The sequence below is a fragment of the Phocoena phocoena genome, chromosome 13 (assembly GCF_963924675.1).
Source record: "Phocoena phocoena chromosome 13, mPhoPho1.1, whole genome shotgun sequence".
NCBI classification, from domain to species: Eukaryota; Metazoa; Chordata; class Mammalia; order Artiodactyla; family Phocoenidae; genus Phocoena; species Phocoena phocoena.
In genome coordinates this window covers 83,710,594-83,733,220 of record NC_089231.1, presented here as the reverse complement: position 1 = coordinate 83,733,220, position 22,627 = coordinate 83,710,594, and the positions used below count along the sequence as shown (strand labels likewise).

Sequence of the window (22,627 nt, the reverse complement as noted above, 5' to 3'; positions counted from 1 at the left end):
TGTCTTGTGAGCCCAGGCAGCCGGGGTGGGTGTAATAAGATTGTCTGAGGGTTCAGCTGCTGGGTGAGGATGCTCAGGGGACGGGCAGACGCCAAGTCACGCTGCCTTCTCTCATTAGGGGGCTGGTGGCTGCCTGTGCCCCCCTGGCTTCAGACTCAGCCGGGAAGAAAACAAGGGGACTCTCGTGCCCTAACCAGGTCCGCATTCTGGCTGCAAAGCTCACCAGGACCTCCCAAGGGGCCTTTCGTCCTTCGGACGTTGGTGCCCTGGGTGCTGGGCTGTCTTCCCCTGATGCCAGTGCATGTAGTGTCTGCACCTGTACCTGCCCCTGGCAGCCCAGCCTGGGAGCCTACAGGCCCTGTTCCCCAGGCACCTGTCTTCCAGACCTTGCTCAGCACAGCTGCACCTCCTAATTGCTAGCTGAGTGTTGGTTGGAACCGGACTAAGCATTTTATGTGCACTATCTCATTTAATCCACAAGACAGCCCAGCGGGGTAGGTGCTATTCTCACCTCTGTTTTGTAGAAGATCAAATGAAAGATCAAAGAGATTAAGCAACTTGCCCATGGTCACTGCTGGGAGGTGGCAGAAGGTCTGGCTGACTCAAAGTCCATCATTTTCACAACTACGCAGACTGCCCTTCTCAGACCGGTTATACACATACGGCTCACACTCTGTTGCTGCTGCCTTGTGAAAAATCGAGTAATAGAGAAAAGTGCAAGTAAAAGTTGCCCAGAATTCCATCAATCTGAGATAACCCTCTCCAGCATCCAGTGAACATTTTTTTCAGATTCTGTACAGATATGTACAGAGTAGTAATAACTTTTTTTTAAAAACTGGGTGGTACTCTACATTCATTTTAAAAATAAAAAATCAAATTTAATTTTACTTGAATTTAACCAAAGATAAATCACCTACTTGCATGTATCTAAAATGAAACAGAAGGGAATTTTTAAACTTCAGAAAAACATTTCTTCATCATAAGTGATAATAGTTCCTAACAGGTTAAAGTTAAGGTGAGAAAAGAGGGAAACAAGCTTAACAGCTTTATTAGATATAATTCACGTACCATACAATTTACATTTAAAGTGTACAAGTCAGTGGTTTTGGTCCTATTACATTAATCTTTAAAATTGTTATATATATTTATCTGTAACACAAAATTTTCCATTTTAACCATTTTTAAGTGTACAATTGTGTGGCATTAGTACATTTACAATATTGTACAACTATCCCCACTACTATTTCCAAAATTTTTTTATCACCGAAATTGAAACTCTATAAGTATTGAACAGTGACCCCCCTATTCCCCTCTCTCCCTGGTAACCTCTAATCTACTTTCTGAGAGAAAAACTTTTAAAAGGTTAGAGTCATTAATTTTTTTAAGTAATAAAATTTATCTTTTAGGGCAGTTTTAAATTTACAGCAAAATTGAGAGGAAGGTACAGAGATTCTCCATATACTCCCTGCCCCCACACAAGCACAGCCTCCCCTATTATCAACATCCCCCTCCAGATGGTACAGTACAACTGATGACCCTACATTGGTACATCGTTATCACCTAAAGCCCATAGTTTATATTAGGGGTCACTCTTTGTGTTGTACATTCTATGAGTTTTGACAAATGTATAATGATACACATCCACCATAGTAGCGTCATACAGAATAGTTCCACTGCCCTAAAAATTCCTGTGCTTCAACTATTTATCCCTCCTTAGTTTTTTAACCTACATAATGAATCAAATTCCATGCTTCTGTTCTTCCACTCTCAATTTTTGTTAGTTATATTATTTGTGGACCTTGTCAAGGTTTTTGTATTCTATTCAATAACCATAATTGCCTTGGTTTCAAAAATATTAACTCAGTATTCACCAGGATTCCTCCATTGATGAACTTACTTTTATTTATCTTTTGGTTGGTTGGATTTTAGCATCAGGTAATTTTTAAAAGACGTTATAGATGTCTAGGCTCCTAAATGCGTGTTTCAGAATGTCTATTAACTTTATGCTTAAGGGACAGCTTAGCTGGGTATAAAATTCTGGTTTACAATTTCTTTCTCTTAGAACTCTATAGATATTGCTCCACTGGTTTCTGAAATTGGGTTGCTGAGGAGGATTCTGACTGTCCTCAACCCATCTCCCTGTGCCCCCTAGTTATATGATTCTTTCTTTATCCTTTAAGCTCAATAACTTTTTTTGGGATGTCTCGGTGTTCATTATACCATCAGGTTTTCCTGGGCTACAGAATGGCAGTTAATCTGCAGAGTCAAGTCTTTTTTATTTCAGGGAATTTTTTCATTATATATTTGAATACTTCCCCCACCCCCATTCTATTATTCTGTTTCCTCAGAGGAGCATACTAATTATGTATATGTTGGATTTCCTCTTGCCTCCCATATCTGTCATTTTGTCTTATTAGTCTTCATTTAATCTTGTGTGAGTTCCTCAAGCCCGCCCACCATCTCTAATTGTTCACACTGTGCTTTGCCCCTTTATTCATTGCTTATAGTATGGCTTTTTAAAAAATATCTGTGATGTATTTATTTTTCTTTCCCATTTTTCCCTGAACTCTGCTAACCAGCCTTTCAACTTTCATCTCTTGTCATCCAGTAATTTCTTTTTTAAATTTCTATGTTTCCTTCCTTCCACTCCTCTGCCCCCACCAGTTTCTAAGAGATTATATCTGTAATTTCTCTGAGTCAGTGGAGAACTGTTTTTTCTGAAGTCTTTCTGCATTTCTGTGGATGATTCCTCTCGTCATGCCCCCCACCCTTAATGCGTAGGACCCATGTGAGTTCCTTTCTGATTATTGTTCTCTAGCTACCTTCTAAATAGCAGCGTGTGGGAAATGCAAGGAGTGATCTGGAGCAGCCTGCAGCTGCATTTTGGGCTTATTTATTGTCTGGAAGACTCTCTTCCCAGAGCTGTTTTTTGTCCTGTGCCCAGGGATTCCAGCTCTCTCAGGTTTGAGGGTTCACAGAAAAGTTCTTTAGGTCTCTGACTCTCTGTATCATGACCAGCTCCTCACTGCCCCTTCTCCCTCCCAAGCCCCACTTCATTCCTTTACCGGGAGAACTAGGTTCTGTCATAGAAATGGCTCTCACTCCCCTTCCATTCCATAATGTAAAATTGCATCTCTGCGTGTACTCAGTTGTTCACAGCAGCCCTATTCCCGTCAGCCCCAGATTGGAAATTACCCAAATGCCCATCAACGAGGGAATGGTTAAATCAATTATAGAATATTCACCCAGTGAAATATTAGACAGCAGTGAGAGCGAGCCCTCTACAACTACATGCAACAAATTGGATGGACCCCAGGAACATGATGTTGATCGAAAGCAGCTGGAATCAGAAGCGCGCTTACAGCCTGATTCCGTGGGAAACTGCGCATTCGGTGGGTCAAAGACAGTTGGATGTTGGCAGCTCGTAGGCTTCAACCTAGTGCAAAATACAAAACAGGCAAAAGGCAGACGGTTATCCATGGTGGGGGAGGGTGCTTCTGGGTTATTAATTTTCCGTTTCTGGATCTGTTTGCTGGCTATATGGGTGTGTTCAGTTTGTGAAAATATCTGTACTTATGATATGTGCACGTTCCTGGATGTATGTAGTACTTCAATAAAAAGTAGAAAACGGAAGACAGGGTGATGGCTCTCCTCCCCCGGGGGCATCCACAGCCCTAGACTCCATCATTCCATGTCTTTCAGGTGGTATTTGTTCAGAGGTCCGAGGTGGCACGTGTTAGCTGTCAGCATGTTCCTTCCTCCCAGCTCAGACCTTGTGGTGTCTGGCTGGTATCCTTCATGGACTGTGGTTCGGGGCTGCAGCCATCTCCTCGTTTCTCGGCCGTGGTGACTTTTCTCTGTCTTTAGCCGCTGTCTGTCGTTTTGAGAACGGAAGAGCTCCCACTGCTCTGTCTTCATCAGGAAGTCAGGATAGTTGTCGGAACCAACTAGCATAGGTGTAGAAAGAAACAGATCTGGCTTTCTTAAGTAAATAAAATGCTAGTATCTGATGAGGCAAGAGACTGTTGGCCCCTTCAGAGTGATCTCCCTGAAAGACAGCCCCCAGAGGGGCCAGTGTCCCTCTCCCGAGCACTGTTCCTCTTTCCGGGAGTGACCCAAGGGACTCACAGTGACCCAGAGCACTGACGGCTTCCCAGAGAGCAGCCCTGGTGGGTGTGGGTGACCGCAGACCTTCCCCAGGGCTGCTCGGAAGGACGGCTTGGCTTCTGTGTGGAAGTGCTTGTTGGGAAACTTATGCTTTGTGGTTACACACTGTCTGGCGAGTATGTCTTTCCTCCCCTGGGAGAGAGAATTCTTGAAGCAAGTGATGGTCTCTTGTCACCCTGCTCCCGCCCCAGCAGACCCTGAACTCCATGGGCGCGTGGGTGTGGCTGTCATGCCTGCTGCAGGGAGCAGCTTCATCTCAGCCTTGAGCACAGCCTGCCCTGTGGAGAGTGGCCGCCGGTGGCCTCCGTGCCCCCACTGCCCTGGCCCCATCCTCCGGGGACGTGGCATGGCGACGCTGGGGGTGCGCCAGTGGGAGGTGTCTCCGATGGGGTGGCGCGTTCCCACCTCGGGGCCTTTGTTGGTGCTGTTCCTTCTCCCAGAGCGTCCTCCTCCCACATGCTCTGCTGAACAGAATCTCACTGATCCTGGGAAACCCAGCTCACGTCGTTTGAAAGCTCCACGTTCTGTGAAGCCTTTTCCAAGTCCTTCTGGACTGAGAGACGTACACCCCCTGGCAGGGGAGCACTTCACCCGCACTCGTCTCGGTGACACTGGCGATGACTCTGGACGGCGGGTGGCATTATCCCCATTTGACGTATGGAGAGACCGAGGCTCGGTGGGCACGGATCACACGGCTGGGAAACGCTGTTGTCTGAGGTTGCGACCTCAGATCCCGGGGGGAGCTCCACTGTGACTGGGGCACATTTTGTGTCACTCTTAGAGTTCTGAGTCCTCTCCTATCGTTAGTCACCACGCACTTAACTATAACTAGAAAGGACCGTTTATTTTGTTCTTTCCTTCTACATACCTACCTCTGTCGCTCTTTGGCCCCTGTTGGGTGGAGGCACAGCTGTCTTCCTCTAGCCCAGCAGGAGATGGAAATGCAGCCTAAGCGGCGTGTTGTCTTCTGGGGGCCGTCATGGGGTTATTGCCCTTGGTTGGCCCTAAGCTTCGCCTGCGAGCCCAGCTCCCCCAGGACATGGGAGCCGCTGAGGGCCCTCTGGGTATGTGTCCCCTCCCTGTCTCTGTGCCCTCAGGCTGCACGTGGAGATGTGGACGCCCCCTGTGGGATTACAGCTTACTGGGTAGCTTGTCTTTGGGAGAAGAAAGCGGAGACTTGGGGAGGAGAGGAACGTTATCCTGTGTGTGTTCCAGACACGTGTTCACAGGGCCCCCGAAATTGAGAACCAAGCCTGTGTCTGGGTGCTGGTTCATGGTCTGAGAGTCCATCCGAGTGTTAGGATGGGGGGACGTGGAGGCTGTTGGGGGGAAGTGGAGGCTTCTAAGGAAAAAGCATAGTCCGGCCCCACGTCCTGCCCTGGTGCCTGGTGGGCTGGAAGAGGCAAACCAGTGGACATTTGGTCTGACGTGTGTGGGCGAGCGCGGGCAGGTCATTTACTGTGGAGCCGTGAAGAGCCCAGAAGGGCAGGTTGCTTAGAGTTTCTCGATAACATATAGAGATTGCATCTGACCTCTTTGTTAGCAGTTTAGATGACGACGTGGACTTGCCCAGGCTCACTCTGGGTCATTGCATTATCCCTTGCCACAGAAGGAGCCCACAAAGCCATGTGGAAAAGCTTTGGAAAAACGGCCCTTATCAAACCTAGGTTTTCCCTTTCCGGTCTCCAGTCCGCATTTCATCCAGCCTCTCGCCAGCATACGGTTCTCTCTCCTTTGTTTGTGTCAGGAGGTTCCCAAATCGGGTGCCTGTCCTACCCTCTTGGGGGTGTCAGCCTGGGTGCCTTGCTGCCCCAGCTGAGCCCAGGGTCTTGTTTCCTTGTTTTGGCTGTGCCTTGAGGCTTGCGGGATCTTGCTAGGTACCCACCAGGGATCGAACCCGTGCCCTCGGCAGCGAAAACGCAGAGTCCTAACCACTGGACTGCCAGGGAATTCCCTCAGCGTCTTGTGTCACACCCTCTTGTGGAAGGAGGTGGTGCCTTGGGGGCTCTGGACCATCACTCGTCTCTCCTGCGGCCTCAGCTTCCAGCCAGACTTGAGCTTGGACCTGTGGGTCTCAGAGCCGAGTCCAGGCAGCCTGCAGCCTCTGCTTTCTCGTCCTCCTGGACAATTTCAGCTCGGGCCCCGAACCCACGTGCCCTCTTAGCTGTTGGCTGGACCCACACCTTCAAGGAAGGTTAGAGGTGATGTTTGCACATGAGCACGGCCTCTGGAGGGTTGAGTCCTCCCCTTTGTGGTGAGCTCAGCGGTCCAGGGTTGATCAGGGAAGAGACAGGACCAGGAGGGGCAGTAACAAGCTTTCCTGGATGGCGCTGGGACAGGTTTGCTAGGGTGGAAAATTTCTCCCAGCAAGAGGCCTTCCAGATACAGTGATGTGGGACCACCACCCAGAAAGAGGCGGAGTTAGACAGGGGGCTCATGTGTCGAGGTGGCATCGCTCAGAATCACGATGGAGAGCCTCTGGGTCACAAAACTCCCCCTTTGGGGTCTTTTATGAACTCGAGTTTGTCTCATCTATGCCTAGCAGATGTTGGGTGCAGTTTCTGGGGTATGTAAAGTAGATGAACTCTAATTGGCTAAAAAGATGTTTATCTGGACTGTATTTCAAGCAGTTGGATAAGTGAGAAGTTGAGTTTGGTGCTGGGTGTTTTGGGGGCTAATAGTCCTACCTGCTGTAAAGAAGGAAACAACATGGGGGTCACTTTAGGCTAATAACGTGGGGGCCATCCCCAGCCTCCATCTCCCTCCTTAGGTGGTTTATTAAAGAATTTCTTTTCACCTTACGTACCGAAGGTCCCAAGAGTTCTGGTACACATGCTTTTCCCAATCGCGTTAGTTATCCAGTAACGCGTTAGTGCCCAGGCCTCGTACACATGGTGCCCTGGGGAAGCTGCCTGCCCGGTCGGCCCTTGCTTTTATCACTTAGCCAGCATCCTGCCTCCAGTCCCTGTGAATCCTCACTGACTGCTGTCCCCGGCGTGGTCCTTCTAAACTACTCTCCTGATTCTGCCACTGCCTGTCTTGGAAACCTTCACTCAGCTTCCAGTTAACAGCATCCATTCTCTCTGGGGATAACCAAATATATCCACAGCAAAGCCCCCACCACCTAGGGGACAGATTATGATGGGTGATTTCTTTTTCCAGATCACTGCAGGTATGCCTCCTTCAAGCATTAAGTTTTGTTTTGTTTTTTTAAATATGATTGCTTTAGGTGCAAGTCTTCATCAAATATATTGTCATCTTAAATGCAAGTTACTGTGAATACATTGTTTGCTTATATATATATATATATATATTTTTTTTTTTTTTTCTACTGTACACGGGCCTCTCACCATTATGACCTCTCCCGTTGCAGAGCACAGGCCCCGGATGTGCCGGCTCAGCGGCCATGGCTCACGGGCCCAGCCGCTCCACGGCATGTGGGATCTTCCCGGACCGGGGCACGAACCCGCGTCCCCTGCATCGGCAGGTGGCCTCTCAACCACTGCGCCACCAGGGAAGCCCTGCTTGCTTTTATTTTTTAAATAGCTTTATTGAGATGTAATTCCCATGCCGTGCAATCCACCCATTTATCTGATGTTCCTCTTCTACCTCCAAGACCTAGCCCAATGTCGGCAATAGAGTAGGTATCAATAAGCAGTTGGTGGTGGATTGAACTGAAACTACACCTCAGGTCACCTCTTTTGATAACTCGGGATCTCCTGCCAGGAAGCAGTGTTGCCATCTGCACCCAGTGACAGGAGCAGAACCGATTGCCCTGACGCCGAATGGTCCCAGACTGCTGATTTTTAAAATTCTCACGTCTGTTTTTCGTAGTTTTGTCTGTCCTGCCTTCTTGCCGGCCGTCATCACTCGCTGCTGTCACCGTGCCGGCCTCCAGCTACTCCAGAACACCGGGGAGCGGAGGCTGCAGGCTGTTAGAACTTTGCGTAGAACAAGAACGCGATGCTCTTGACTCTTAGGGGATGCGATGCCCTCCCATCGCCTGGCCCTCGCTAGCAGGATAACAATCCTTGGTCTCCTCGTGGCTGATCAGAGTTCATACCTGTCCTCTACACAGTTGCTTAGCAAACAGGGAAAATGGAGGCTGGGGAGGTGAGGGAACTTGCTCAAGGTCACGCGGTGGGCTCAGGGTCACACAGTGGGCTCATGGCTGACTTGAGACCAGAACTCTAGCCTGGGGTCTAGACCAGGCCCTTCCTTCCTGTGGTGCTTTACCCATCAGCTTTTGCAGAAAGTGACTCTCCTGTCCTCTCTTTCTCTCTCAGGGGTCCTTGGTGAATTTTGTCATGGTTATTTAAGGAACCTCGCCTAGAAGTCCCAACGCACAGTTCCCCATTGACGGGAAGGCTTGGACTCCAAGATGATTATAAAGGAATATCGGATTCCTCTGCCAATGACCGTGGAGGAGTACCGCATTGCCCAGCTGTACATGATACAGGTGGGTGGTGAGGCTGTGCACGCAGCAGCTCTCGGCACCGGCGTGGAGGGTTGGGTGGCCCTGTGGCCTTCACAGCAGTGTGTGTCCAGTAGGCTTCTGGCCAGTGTTTGAACTGCACTGGAGCCCTGGCTTCCAAGCACGAGGCCGGGCACACGCAACACGCCGCGGATGTTTGTGGCATTGGATTGTCTCGCCAGCACCGTATTCACAGCACTGACAAGACTAGCGCTCTTTGTACATAACACCCATCCTCTTACTGATCCAGAGATTATCCTCGTGTTTAGTCATCTTGGGCTGTATAACGAAATGCTACAGACTGGGTGGCTTAAACAACAGACGTTTATTTCTCACAGTTCTAGAGGCTGGGAAGTCCAAGATCAAGGTGCTCACAGATTTGGTGTCCGGTAAGGGACCTCTTCCTGGCTTACAGACGGCCACCTGCTTGCTGTGTCTTCACATGGCATAAGGAGCCAGGGAGCTCTCTGGGGCCTCCTCTATAAGGGCACTAATTCTATTATGAGGGCTCCACCTTCGTGACCTAATCACCTCCCAAAGGCCTGACCTCCTAGCATCATCCCATTGGAGGTTGGGGCTTCGACATATGAATTTGGGGGACGAGGGACACAAACGTTCACTCCATGACAATCCATTTGACAGACAGGAAGGTGCAATGCCCAGAGAAGTTAAGTGACTTGTCCAAGAGCACACAGCCTGCCTCCCGGCTCCAGGTACGCACTTTCCTCATGCCTTAGGCTAAGTGGCTGATTTACAGAGTCACAAGTGACTTTGAGGATGACCGGGGCCTGTGACAAACCAGAGATGATCACCCCACCCCAGATGTTGCTGGCCTCCCTCCTCAGTGCCTGACTAACCTGGAACCTGGGATGGGGAGAGCCAGGATCGGGTCCTCATGGCCCAGACGTGACCATAGCTCCTGCTCATTGGGGTGCTGGCTGCGGTCCTGCCCCGTGGGGGTCCCCATCCCAGCTTCTCTGCTAGCCTCTTGCTCGGTGCCCCAGCCCTTTGCCTGGCCTGGCAGCTTTCCTCCCAGTTGGGGGTCTGGTTATGAACCTGCTCCCGGCCTGGCTCTGGCTTTCCTGGGTACACGGATGCCTCGGTGCAGCCCCTGGCCGCGCAAGCGTTACACGGGGCCGTCAGGGCAGGGAGAGCCCGGCAGGGCCTGCACCCTCATCCCGAGTCTGACCCGGCCCCCAGCGTGGGAAGCTTGGCTGGGAAGAGAACAGAAGGCCGGCTCAGCCTCTCTGGGGGGCTGTTTGCTCCACGCTGCTTCAGGAGCACCACTCAACTCCCTCTTGAACCACTTACCCAGTAATTATTCCTCGCGAGTGGGGAGAGGTGAGACTGGCATCAGCCCCCCAGCGCTGGGCACTCTGGGAATCTCTCAGCCTGTTCAAGGACCAGCTGATCTGCCAAAGGCACTGTTTGTCCTGTGGCTTCCTCATTCTTCCCCGAGCCAGGGGAGCCCTGGACCCTAACCCTGGGCCACAGCAGATGGCCCTCAGCTCTGCCTGGGGGCTGGGAGCATCAAGATCCCAGGAGGCTGACTTTCAGCTTGCAGTTTGTCCCAGGCTTTTTCAAGTATGTAAACACCTCTGACTCAGGGCTCCTCAGACACCTGCCATCTGCACCCCCTGTATTAAGGTGCTTTTTTCAACATCTATGCCTCCAATTAATGTGAAACCTTCCCAGCCTCCTAGGTGATGCCTCCTACAGCCCCACTGACACGGCGTGCCTCTCGAGGCCAGCCTCCTCTGCTCCCGCTCTGGCATTTGTCTCACCCGCCTCTGGCTCCATGGTTCCCGGGGGGGGGCTCCATCCACCGTGGGGGTGATGGAAAAGCCCATTATCTCCACTGTGTGACAGTTTTGTGGGTGTGAAAGTACATCACAGCTCACCGGCTGTACCTTTACAAATAGATGGTTTCTTGTATGTCAATCCTACCTCAGTAATGCTCTTTGAAAACTAAGTTAAATTCCCCAGACTTTTCTGTGCCCGGCCTGGGAAAGGGCTGGGCACAGGCTGGGCACAGCTAGGAGGCTGGGAGCCCAGTGTTCACTTGGGCTTGGGGGGCCAGTGCTCCAGGAGGGCCCTTATTCCAAGCTGGGCCTTACGAGATGGATGGTCCGTCAAGGAAGGCAGCTCCGTTTTTCTGGAAAGAAGAGCAAGACCTTAGTTCATTACCCACTGATCCCGCTTACCAACTGGGGCGGCAGCTAGGAAGAGGCCGGCCTTCCGAACAAGCCACCTCCTCCCTGAGGTTGTGAACGAGATGGGCTCACGTATCAAACTGCCTCATACCTGCCTGGCCAGCACTCAATATACATGTTGTTCAAGGTTAAAAAAGAGAAAGGAAGGAAAGAAAGAAAAATTGGTCTGGCTGGGAGAGAGCCTTCCATCCTAGGAGGTGCCCAGCAAACGGGGGGAGCGATCAGAAGTGCCTTAGCCAGGACCCTGGACAGCTCTGAGAGCTGCCTGATTGGCCCGGGTTTCTTGGCCTTTGAGTCCTTCACCCCCCACCCCCTTCATCCGGTGCTTTTTCTGCACCAGGCCCCTGGCGGCTCAGGCTCCTCCCTTGCAGACCCCAGGCCCCAGGGATGGGGGAGGGGAGGAGAGGAGCGGGGAGAGGCCTTCACCCAGCCTGTGCGGGCAAGGTAGGGTAGGTCAAGCCCGCAGTCTCCGGGGAGTGGTTGGCAGGGATGGGCAGTGGCTTCTGATGTGAGCAGGACACTCCCCTTCTCCTCTTCTCCCCTCCCCCATACCTGGGGCCTGGGGTCTGTGCAGCCCCAGTGAGGCCAGGTGGGAGGCACCCTCCCCCGCCCCTGCTCCCTCTCTGGCCTTCCCCGTGCCTTCTCTGCCCTCGGATCCCTGGCAGGCCGCACCTCAGCCCTCAGAGACTCCGTGTGCCCTGACCCCTCTGACATGCACGTCCTCTTCTCACTGAGCCACCCAGCACCCCAGATGTTTCATTCCCTGGGGCTGCCGTGACAAAGCACCACAAACTGGATGGCTTAAAGCAACAGAAATTTATTCTCTCAAAGTTCTGGAGGACAGAAGTCCAAAATCAAGGTGTTAGCGGGCCGTACTCCCTCTGAAGGCTCTGGGGCGCTGGGGGGAATCCTCCCTTGACTCTCCCAGCTTCTGGTGGTGGCCGGCAATCCTTGGCGTTCCTTGGTTTAAAACTGTTTCACTCCAGTCTCTGCCTCTGTTGTCACATGGCTGCCTGCCCTCTGTGTGTGTCTGTGTCTCTGTTTTCTCTTCTTATAATGATCTCTTCTCATTGGATTTAGGGCCCAGCCTAAGTTGTCTAATCCATCTAAGTTAAGATGACCTCATCTTAACTAATTATCAATACATCTGCAAAGACCCTATTTCCAGATAAGGTCACAGTTTGAAGATTCTCGGTAGATATGGATTTTGGCGGGGGAGGCCTTTATCCCACTACACTGGGGCTTGGGCAGACAGGTAGCCCCATCCCCACTTATAGTTTTAGAAACTGAGACCAGACACAAGAAGCAACTTGTCCAGGATGAGAGAAAGTTGGCCCCAGGGTTAGGGCTACAGTCTCTGTACTTGCTCAATAACTGTTTATCAGCACCTACCTTGTCCCGAGGTGTTTTCCTTGAGGCGCTCACTGCTTCGGGCGAGTGGGCCCTGGAATCCAACAGGTCTGAGTTCGTCCTGGCTCTGCTGTTTGGTAACTGTGTAACCTTGGACGGGTCACTCGGCCTCTCTGAGCCTCCACCTTCCCATCTGTACCTTGGGGGTGATAGTAGTCCTGCAGTCTTCTCAAGGGCTCATTGCAGTAACTATATGAGAAAGCGCATACCAAGCGCTTAGCACAACTGCTAATAAACGAAGCTACTGTAAGAGGCGGGATCTTGGAAAGCGTCTGAGAAATGGTCGCTGTTTTCATGACAGAATCTGGGCCACATTCCAGGAGCTCCTTTAAAGAGTGAGGAATGTCATGTCCCTGCTCTGACTCCATCTGTGGCCTCAACCAGGGTCTGCTGTTTTTCTGAAGGGGACTCAGTGTCTCTGGCCATGGAGATAGATAACGTCTTTGTGCCTTAGAGAGGGTTCGTGCCCCGAGGGCGAGGCAGTGCTGTGGGGAGTGCCTGTGTACGTGTGCGAGGACTCAGGTGTGTGCATGTGTGAGTATATGTCATCTGCTGTTCAGGAAGCTGACCGAAGGTGGGCTTGGTGATGCTGTCATGTCACCATGGAAACAGATGCTGGGCTTAAAGTCACCAGCACCTTGACCACGAGGTTTTGTGCAGAAGCAGAAACCTGAGCTTCTGGACCCTGGGAAGGACGTTCGTGGCAGAAAGACACTTGGAGGTGACCCAGGCATCACGTCTCCTGGGCAGTGCCTCCGAGGCCCCTTCTCACTCGTGTTTGATCTCTCTGAAATCTTAGTTGAGTACAAGAGGCAAGGTTGGTTTTTATTTGTTTGTTTGTTTTGTTTTACACCAGATTTATTGAGCTGTAAGTCCCACACCACACAGTTCACACATTTAAAGTGTATAGTTTAGTGGCTTTTAGCACATTCACGGAGTTGTGAAACCATCACAATTCTAGAGCATTTTCATCATCCCATAAAAAAGTTGCTCTCCATTCTCCCCCAACCCCCAGGCAGCCAATAATCTACTTTCTGACTCTCTGGATTTGCCTATTCTGTACATTTTATATAAATGGGATCGTATAATATATGGCCTTTTGTGTCTGGTTTCTTTCACTCGGCATGTTTTCAAGGTTCATCTATGTAGTAGCATGTGTCAGTACTTCATGCCTTTTTACAGCCAAATCATGTTTTATTGTATGGATATAATTCGTTTATCAGATATATTATTTACAAAAAATTTTCTCCCTTTCTGTGGATTGTCCTTTCACTCTCTTGATAGTGTCCCTTGATGCACAACAGTTTTCTTTTTCATTTTGATGAAGTCCAATTTAGCTATTTTTTCTTTGGTCGCTTGTGCTTTGGATATCATATTTGAGAAACCATTGTCAAATCCGAGGTCATGAAGATTTGCCCCTATGTTTTCTTCTAAGAGTTCTATACTTTTAGTTCTTACAGTTGGGGCTTTGATCCATTTTGAGTTAATCTTGATATGTGGTATGAGATAGTAGCGCAGATTCATTCTTTTGCACTTGGGTATCCAATTGTCCCAGCAGCATTTGTTGAAAAGACTCTTCTCTCCTGCATTGAATGGTTTTGGCCCCCTTGTTGAAAATCAATATGTGTAGCGTATAGATCTGTGGGTTTATTTCTAAACTCTCATCTCCATTCCACAGATCTGTCCTATGCCCGTACTATACTGTTTTGATTCCTATAGTTTTTTGTTTTTTTTTTTTAAAGAGCTACTACCACCCGCAACAGGTGGATGAATCTTTTTTGGCTGCGTTTGTCCTTCGTTGCTGCGCGCGGACTTTCTCTAGTTGTGGCGAGTGGGGGCTACTGTTCATTGCGGTGCAAGGGCTTCTCATTGCGGTGGCTTCTCTTGTTGTGGAGCATAGGCTCTAGGCGTGCGGGCTTCATTAGTTGTGGCACACAGGCTCAGTGGTTGTGGCGCATGGGCTTAGTTGTTCCGCCGCATGTGGGATCTTCCCAGACCAGGGCTTGAACCCGTATCCCCTGCATTGGCAGGCCGATTCTTAACCACTGCGCCACTAGGGAAGTCCCTACTGTAGTTGTGGGGTTTTTTTAAATTTATTTTTGGCTGCATTGGGTCTTCGTTGCTGCATGCAGGCTTTTCTCTAGTTGCGGTGAGCGGGGGCTACTCTTCACTGTGGTGCACGGGCCCTAGAGCTCGTGGGCTTCAGTAGTTGTGGCAGGTGGGCTCAGTAGTTGCGGCGCACAGGCTTAGTTGCTCTGTGGCATGTGGGATCTTCCCGGACCAGGGATCAAACCCGTGTCCCCTGCATTGGCAGGCGGATTCTTAACCACTGTGCGACCAGGGAAGTCCCCCTACTATAGTTTTATAGCAAGTTCTGATATTGGAAAATGTGAGCATTCCAGCTACCTTTTTGTTTTCAAAATTGTTTCGGCTGTTTGAGAGCCCTAGGAGTTCCATATGAATTTTAGGATCAGTTTTTCCCTTTCTACCAAAACTGCCATTGGATTTTGATAGGGATTACATTGGACCTGCAGATTGCTTTGGGGAGTATTGACGTCTTAACAAATATTAAATCTTCCAGTGCGTGAACACAGATGTCTTTCCGTTTATTTAGATCTTCTTTAATTTCTTTCAGCAATGTTTTATAGTTTCCTGTGTACAAGTCTTTTCTTTCCCAGGTATTTTATTCTTTTGGATGCTATTGTAAATGGAAATGATTTCTTTATTTCCTTTCTGCCGTATTTGCTTTTGTGGGTTGATTTTGTATCCTGAAGCTCTGTTGAATATATGTATTAGGTCTGACAGATGTGGGGGGCATTCTTTAGGTTTTTCTGTATATGGGTGTGTCATCAACAAATTGAGATAGTTTTACTTCTTCCTTTCCTATTCGAATGCCTCTTACTATTTCTTTTTCTTGCCTAATTTCTCTGGCTAGAACCTGCAGTACAATGTTGGCTAGAGGTGAGAAAGCAGGCATCCTCATCTTGTTCCTGACCTTGGGAACACTTTCAGTCCCGGCACACTCAGGAGTCAGAACGGAGGAGTTTGCACGTGCAGTGCTGGGCTCGGACAGGGAACCGTGGCCCCTTCAGTCTCCTGCATGAGTGCTGGGGCACGTGGAGCCGGCAGTTGGGGGGGGGGGCGGGGGACGGTGTCCTGAAGTGACACAGGAGGAGCCAGCCTGGTTGGCCAAAACCCCACCCCCCATTCAGCACCCTCGGCCAGTCTCCTAAGCCCCTCTCCCTCTGCAGAGTGCTCTGGACCCACACATCGCTAGTGCTTTTGTCCCCACAGAAGAAGAGCCGTAACGAGACGTTCGGTGAAGGCAGTGGCGTGGAGATCCTGGAGAACCGGCCATACACGGACGGCCCTGGTGGCTCCGGGCAGTACACACACAAGGTGTACCATGTGGGCATGCACATCCCCAGCTGGTTCCGCTCCATCCTGCCCAAGGCGGCCCTGCGGGTGGTGGAGGAGTCCTGGAACGCCTACCCCTATACCCGAACCAGGTGAGCTTGCCCTCAGCCTCCGTGCTGTCTGCTGGGGAAGCAACCCTGCAGCATAGATGCTGGTGCTGGCCCCCCAGACAGGCTCAATCCCCACACCCCAGGGAGCCCTGGCTTCTGGGGAGCTGAGCCTCCGTTCTGAGTGGTACCCTGAAGGTCCCCCAGGTTCCCCCTCAGAGAACAGGCAGGAGAGGGAAGGGTATACCCCTAGGTGCCTTCTAGCCTGCCCGTGGGGGAGACCAGGAAGGCCTGAGTCCAGCGAGGGCCATCTGAGACTCCTTTGCCATCTGGGAAGGCTCAGGGAATACAGACTTACGTTAACGTTCGCCTGGGAATGCAGGACCGTCCACCAGCTGGGAAGAAACACAAACTGGGGGTAGACCAGATGGCCCAGAGATTCCCTCCAATCCTGAGACCCTCAGTGACTATGATGATGTTTTATAACAAACCATGTTGAGCAGGGCTTTCTTTGGATCCCTCTGGTAGGGGGGCTCTTCACTCTGCGGCCCCCACCCAATATAGCTGAGCACTGCTTCGTTAGAAGAGATCGGGGGCCGCTCCCAGCTGGCCACCCACTTGCTGAGCAGGTGGAGTCCCCATGAATCTCCTGGGGCTTCCTTCCCCAGGTCGTTGAGGGCCTGGAGCTTGCTGGAGGATCCATCCAGGTCATGTCTCTTCCCAGCAGCACTTTTCTCCTCTGAGCTCATCTCCAGTCGAGAGACGGGGGCTGTTTCCCTGTTGCCACACCTGGTTTCTTAGGGGATGGGGGACAGGGTGGCATGTCACACGAAGCGCTGGTCCAGATTCAGCTGACTTAGCAGTGTGCCACCTTCGCTGTGCCTGAGTCCACACCATGCCTCACACACGTGGACACAGGGCTGCCGGCAGCTTCCCGGAACCACTCCCTCTTCCCCCTAAACCCATCCCTCCCCACAACCTGGACTTGGCTCTTCTTGGGACGAGGTGAAGGTCCAGGAGGTGGACAGGACAGACACGTCTCGGCCACCACTCCAGCCCTTGTCCTCCACCCAGCCACCCACGCCTACACCGCTAAGCTCGAGTCCTGATGGATACTCTCCTTCCCCCGCAGGTTCACTTGCCCTTTTGTGGAGAAATTCTCCATTGACATCGAAACCTTTTATAAAACTGATGCTGGAGAAAACCCCAATGTGTTCAGCCTGTCTCCTGTGGAAAAGAACCAGCTGACGATCGGTAACCGTCTACCCTGACGCTCCCAACTCCGGGAAGGGCAGGAGCCCTGCAGGGCTGAGTTCCTGGTTTCCCTGCCCATGGGCCCCTTGATTCTGCCCCTGATCTTCAGGCCTGGCAGGCTGCAGACCAGCTCCTGTCCTGGGCGGGGAGGTTAGAGTCCAAGCAAGCCTGGTCGGAGGTGAGGGGGCAGGAAGGATGGGTCTCCTCGGCCCCATTTCCCTGATGTGCCCACTAAGGCTACGTGCGTTTCCCACTCAAGCCCCTTCCCTTCATCCCTTCGAAGTGTCCCCATCCCCAAAAATGCGTGCGTGTGCTTGGGGGCCATATCAGGCTGACAGCCATGCGTGAGTGCAGCAGGCCGGATGGGGCCTGTGTCCCCTTGACGGTGGGCGGCCTCTGCTCTACTCCCCTCTAGCTGACTATGCCATGTGGGAAACAGGCCCCATTTGTTAAATCTTCTTTTTCAAGCGAGGCCAGAAATCAGGGTTTTCATGTGAAATCTTCCAATTCCTAAATGTTGACAACTAATTAAAAATCTTTGTAAATATGCCACCCAAACAAGACACGTCTGTGGACCAGCCACACCTCAACAGGCCCCAAGCCTGTAGGAACAAGCCATTGTGGTTCCCAGATGGGTGCACGGCTGGTGTTGGAGGGGTGTTGACGAACTCCCAGGCAGCCTCAGAGGCCTGGAGGGCAATCCCCTGAGACTCCTCCCTCCTGCCGGAGTTTTTAGGCCCCAGTGGGCTTTGGGAGATACCTTAGCTTCCTAGGGCTACCAGAACGAAGTACCACAGACTAAGGGACTTAAGACAACAGATACTTTTTGTCTCACAGTTTTGAGGTCAGACGTCAAGGTCAGGGTGTCAGCAGGGTTGGCTCCTTCTGGGGTCCCTGAGGGAGAATGGGTTTGGGCCTCTCCCCTAACGTCTGGTGGCTGCAGGCAATCTTTGGCGTCTCCTCGCCTTGAAGACGCATCACCTCAACCTCTCCCTTCATCTTTACCTGGTGTTCTCTCTGCGTGCATGTCCGTATTCGAATTTCTCCTTTTTTTTTTTTAATTGAAGTATAGTTGATTTACAATGCTGTGTTAGTTTCAGGTGTATTTATTTTTTAATTGAGCCAAATTTCTCCTTTTTATAAGCACTCTAGTTATATTGGATTAGGTGCGCCCTGATGACCTCACTTTAATTAGATGACTTCTTTAAAGACCCTGTCTCCAAATAAGGTCACATCCTGAGGCCCTGGGGACCAGAACTCCAATGAATGAGTTTAGGAGGGGACACATTCTACCCATAACAGGAAGGAAGGGCCCAGCATGACGCAGGCCCTCTGGCAGCTCTTGTCTGGCCAGCTGCAGGCTCCCCCCGAAGGCCTCCTGCCATGGTTCCTAAGTCCCAGCCCCCCCTTAGCGGCCTTTGCCTGCCTGAGTGGGCTGGGCACGTGGTCTGCTCCAGGAAGGATGTGCATCCCTCCCCACATCCTGCTGCCCGCGGGCCGCTTCTGACCAGTCACCAGTTTCCGCGGGGCCAACGTCTGCGTCTGTAAACCCCAACCCAGACTCGGTGCCAGCAAGCCAGGGAGACGAGACAGCCGGGGCCCGGTCGGGGCAGAGCCCCCCCAAGTGCCGTCGTCCCCACACATCTGAAAGAAGGAGTCTCTGAGCCACAGACCCTGTCCTGAGGTCTGCCGCTGGCACGCAAGCCCGTCTACCACATGCACACCTCGGGGAGCCAGCCCAGCAGGATGGCTTTGACTTGGGGGAGGAGCCGTGTGACAAGAGGTGGTCCTTCCCAGAGTCACTGTCCCGCCCCTCACCCAGGTCCCACCAGCCCCCAGTGCTGTTTCCCAAGCGCCCAGCCCCATGGCATCTGCTGCCCACTCTCAGGCACATCCTGGACCCTCCCAGGCCCGACGCCTCCCCCTGGGCCCGTCAGACGTGGTTTCCGGACTCTTCCCTGCTGATCTGTCTGGGAGGGGCTTCCCAGCAGGCCAGCCGCCTTAAAGCGCATCTGTAGGGCCACTTCCCCTCAGGGTGCCGGCCGGGCACAAAGCCTGGTGAGAGATGGCGGATGTGTCCAGCTGCATCTCCATCACCCCTACCCACGCGGACACCCTGGTGGTTCCCCAAACTCCCCCACCTCCTGGTTCAGTGTCACATTCTGGGACGTTCTTGGCCTCACAGTTCTGCTCCTGTAGCTGAAACACCAGCTTTTCTGGGAAGCTTTACTCTCTTACTCGCCCCCGCCGCATCCCACATCCTCCATCCTCATCTCGCCCATGCTTCTCCAGCTCATCACCTTATTTATCCGCTTTGGCAAGTGTGCCCAAAACAGGGGGGTTGCTGAAATGATTTGAAAAGGCAACAAGGAAAGCCACAGGTCCTGAGGGCGGGGGAGCTTGGGGTCAGGGTGGACCAGAACAATGTCCTCACCCCCACGTCGGGCCCCATGGCACATCGAGGCCTGGGGCCCGACGAGGATTTGGGGGTGGCAGGGACATGGCGAGGAGACTGGATGGGGAGGGGTGGGGTGGAGGTTGCGGCAGACGTTGTCACTCACGGGGTCTCCCCGTAGATTTCATCGACATCGTCAAGGACCCCGTGCCCCCCAACGAGTATAAGACGGAAGAGGACCCCAAGCTGTTCCACTCGACCAAGACCCAGCGGGGACCCCTGTCGGAGAACTGGATCGAGGAGTACAAGCAGCAGGTCTTCCCCATAATGTGCGCCTACAAGCTCTGCAAGGTGGAGTTCCGCTACTGGGGCATGCAGTCCAAGATCGAGAGGTTCATCCACGACACGGGTGAGCGTGCCCAGCCTCTCCGTCTGTGTGCCCCTGTCTGCCCGCCCTCTCTCTCTCTGCATCTGCCCGGGACTCCACGTTTCTGTCTTACTCTGGACAGGCGACCCCCAAGGCCCACATGCAGCCACCCACCTGGTTTACCTTGACCATAAAAACACTTGACGAGCACCTACAGACGACAGGCAGTGTATGCCTGCCCCAGACACTGCGGACTGGCTGGTATTTGTAACATGTGATGTCCACCCACCATGGGGGAGCAGCCCCAGGGGACTGCCCCCCTGCTGCTCACAGCAACTCTCGGCACCCCAAGGCCAGACCCCAGGCCCTGCCCCAGCACTGCCGCCCGCTTTGGGCTGGAGGCCCCAGGGGAGAGCGTCTCGGACATCCTCCTATCCTACACCCACGCCCGCCTGGCCCAGAGCAGGTGCCCAAGGAACGGGACAGCAGATGCCCAGGGGTTCTAGAAGGAGCTAGTGCTGGCCCGGGCTCCTCCCTGCCCCCCAGTCAGGGCAGAGGTCAGTGCCCAGGGCCTGGTTTTAGCCCCAAGACTCATGATCCAGGAGCAGCACCCGGGCAGACACCTGCTCACTCCAAGAGCAAGGGTGGCTGTGTAGCCATGAGCAGTCCCGGCACTGATGGTATGCTTCACAGGCGTCACATCAGCTCTCCATGGCCCTGCAGGGTGGCCACTGTCACCCCCTCCCGCCCCCATTTGCAGTGGAGGAAGCCCAGGGCCAGCCCTGGGTCTGAACCCAGATCTCCTGTCCCAGCCGTCCTCGTCTGTGCGTCACGTCTCATCAGACGGTCTGTCCAGTGTGGGTGCTAGCTGACCCTGAGGGTGGCGTGCCTGAGGCCACGGCCCGGGGCTTGGGGGCACCCTCCTAGGAGCAGGGGTGAGAGGGAGTTTCTCCCAGGCAGGCTTTTGGGAATGAAGGGATATAGAAAGGACGGCTGGGGAGGCCGAGTGGCCTGAGCGAGGCCGCAAGTGGGAATCGGGAGGTGAGCCCGAGGAAGGGTCGCCAGAGACCAGCCTGGGAACGGGGAAGGGCCGGGCCACCTGGGAAGCCACTCAGCTTTCTCTAGGAAAGCGGGAGGAAGACTCAGTGATGACCCTTCCGGGTTTGCCCCACTGGAGAAACTCAAATGCACGTTCCGGAATGTTCAGAGCAGCAGGATTGTAAAAGCAAAACGGACAATGAAAGTGAGGCAAAGGCCCGCTGGCAGGAGAAAGAATAAATAAAATGTGGTATTTCACACAAATAAATACCATACGGCAGCAAACCGGCAACTCACCCAAGAAGGGGAAGTGGCAGAAAAATACACGCAGCATGGCACATACATGTAAACGTCAACAACATGTCGGCCAGCCCAACATACTGTATAGAAAAACACGGAAAGAAAAGCAAGGGACAAACACAAAATGCAGGATGGACCCTTTCAGGGCGGGAGGAAGATGCGTCTGGGAGGGCGACCGTGGGCTCCGTGTTACTGGTCACATCTACTCCCTCGATGGGTGGTATGGGGGGGGGGGCAGGGCGGGGGGGGGAATACTTTATTTCTTCTTAATGTTTTTTAAGCAGCCTATTGAGGCCTGATTTTGCATCTCTTGTAAGAGAAGTTTGAGTTCCGTAGCTTGAGCGTGTTTGCAGAGTAGTGCACACAGTTCTAGAACATTCCATGCCCCCGGAGTCTTTCGCAATCACCCCCACCCAAGGCGGCCCCCATCTGCTTCCTGTCCCTGTGGTTCTTCTGTTCTTTATACCTTAAAAGTATCTTATTTTCCATCTTATTTTCTATATATGATATATTCCTATATATCGTACTTTATTGTATTTTATATCTTATTTTATATCGTGTGTGTATATATTCTGTTTAAAAAAGAAAGGACCAACGTGCTTCGAACTTGAGGTTGACTTTCCCGTGGGAAATTCGACAAGAGAAGTGTCCTTGACTCTGAGATAGGAAACACTCAGGAAGTCCTTCTCCAGCTCCCCACAAGGCAGGAATTCCCCCCCGCCCCCCCGCAAAACTCAGCATGGCTTCTGAGCAGACACAGTACCTTGGGAAGCCCCAGTACCCCAGTTACAGAGCCACTGTGAGCTTGTGAAACCATCTGTGAGCCAGACCCCTCATTTACACATGGGGAAACGGGCACGAGGGCAGTGGTGTGCTGGAAGCCACGCAGTGGGTGAGGGGCAGAGCCTGTCCTGCACCGCGGGGCACCTCCCAGCCTAGGAGTCCCCGGGGGCTCTAACACAGGCGTCTCTCTGTCTCTCTCTCCCTCCCCTGCAGGCCTGCGGAAGGTGATGGTGAGGGCCCACCGGCAGGCCTGGTGCTGGCAGGACGAGTGGTACGGGCTGAACATGGAAAACATCCGGGAGCTGGAGAAGGAGGCGCAACTCATGCTGTCCCGCAAGATGGCCCAGTTCAGCGAGGACGACGAGGGGGCCGCGGAGCTGGCCAAGGACGAGGCCCCCCAGGCCCAGGCCCCCAGGGAGCCCCCGCAGCCCAGCAGCAGCGGTGGGGAGCCCCTGGCGGGCAGGGGTCTGAAGAAGCAGTGGTCCACGTCCTCCAAGTCGTCCCGGTCGTCCAAGCGGGGAGGTGAGCGCACTCTGTCCCCGCGGGTGTCCCTGCCCTCTGCTCGGGCACCCCGGCGACTGCCCCTGCCAGGGCAGCCCCGTGCCTCTGCCGGGGACTTCGAACTCTGAAGGTGGACTCTTGCTTTCGGACCTGCGGGCCACAGCTGTGGGACTCAGAACTAGTCACCTCCTTGTAGCCTCCGCCTCGCAGCGAAGCCCAGGGCGTTGCCCCAACCCTGGCAGGTTCCCCCAGACTCACCCA

The 22,627-nt window shown here is 52.7% G+C and overlaps 1 protein-coding gene across 5 annotated transcripts in view; it reads left to right on the top strand.

Moving 5' to 3' along the window:
- Positions 1-8,548: 8,548 nt before the first annotated feature.
- The window catches only part of PITPNM2 (phosphatidylinositol transfer protein membrane associated 2), a 31,351-nt gene continuing 17,272 nt past the window's right edge, over positions 8,549-22,627 (top strand). For all 5 annotated transcript variants that reach the window (XM_065889281.1, XM_065889280.1, XM_065889279.1 and 2 more), the window contains exons 1-5: positions 8,549-8,626; positions 15,559-15,773; positions 16,861-16,982; positions 19,559-19,786; positions 22,079-22,387. In XM_065889281.1, coding sequence (XP_065745353.1) covers positions 8,549-8,626; positions 15,559-15,773; positions 16,861-16,982; positions 19,559-19,786; positions 22,079-22,387 — 952 coding nt within the window. The remainder of the gene's footprint in view (positions 8,627-15,558; positions 15,774-16,860; positions 16,983-19,558; positions 19,787-22,078; positions 22,388-22,627) is intronic.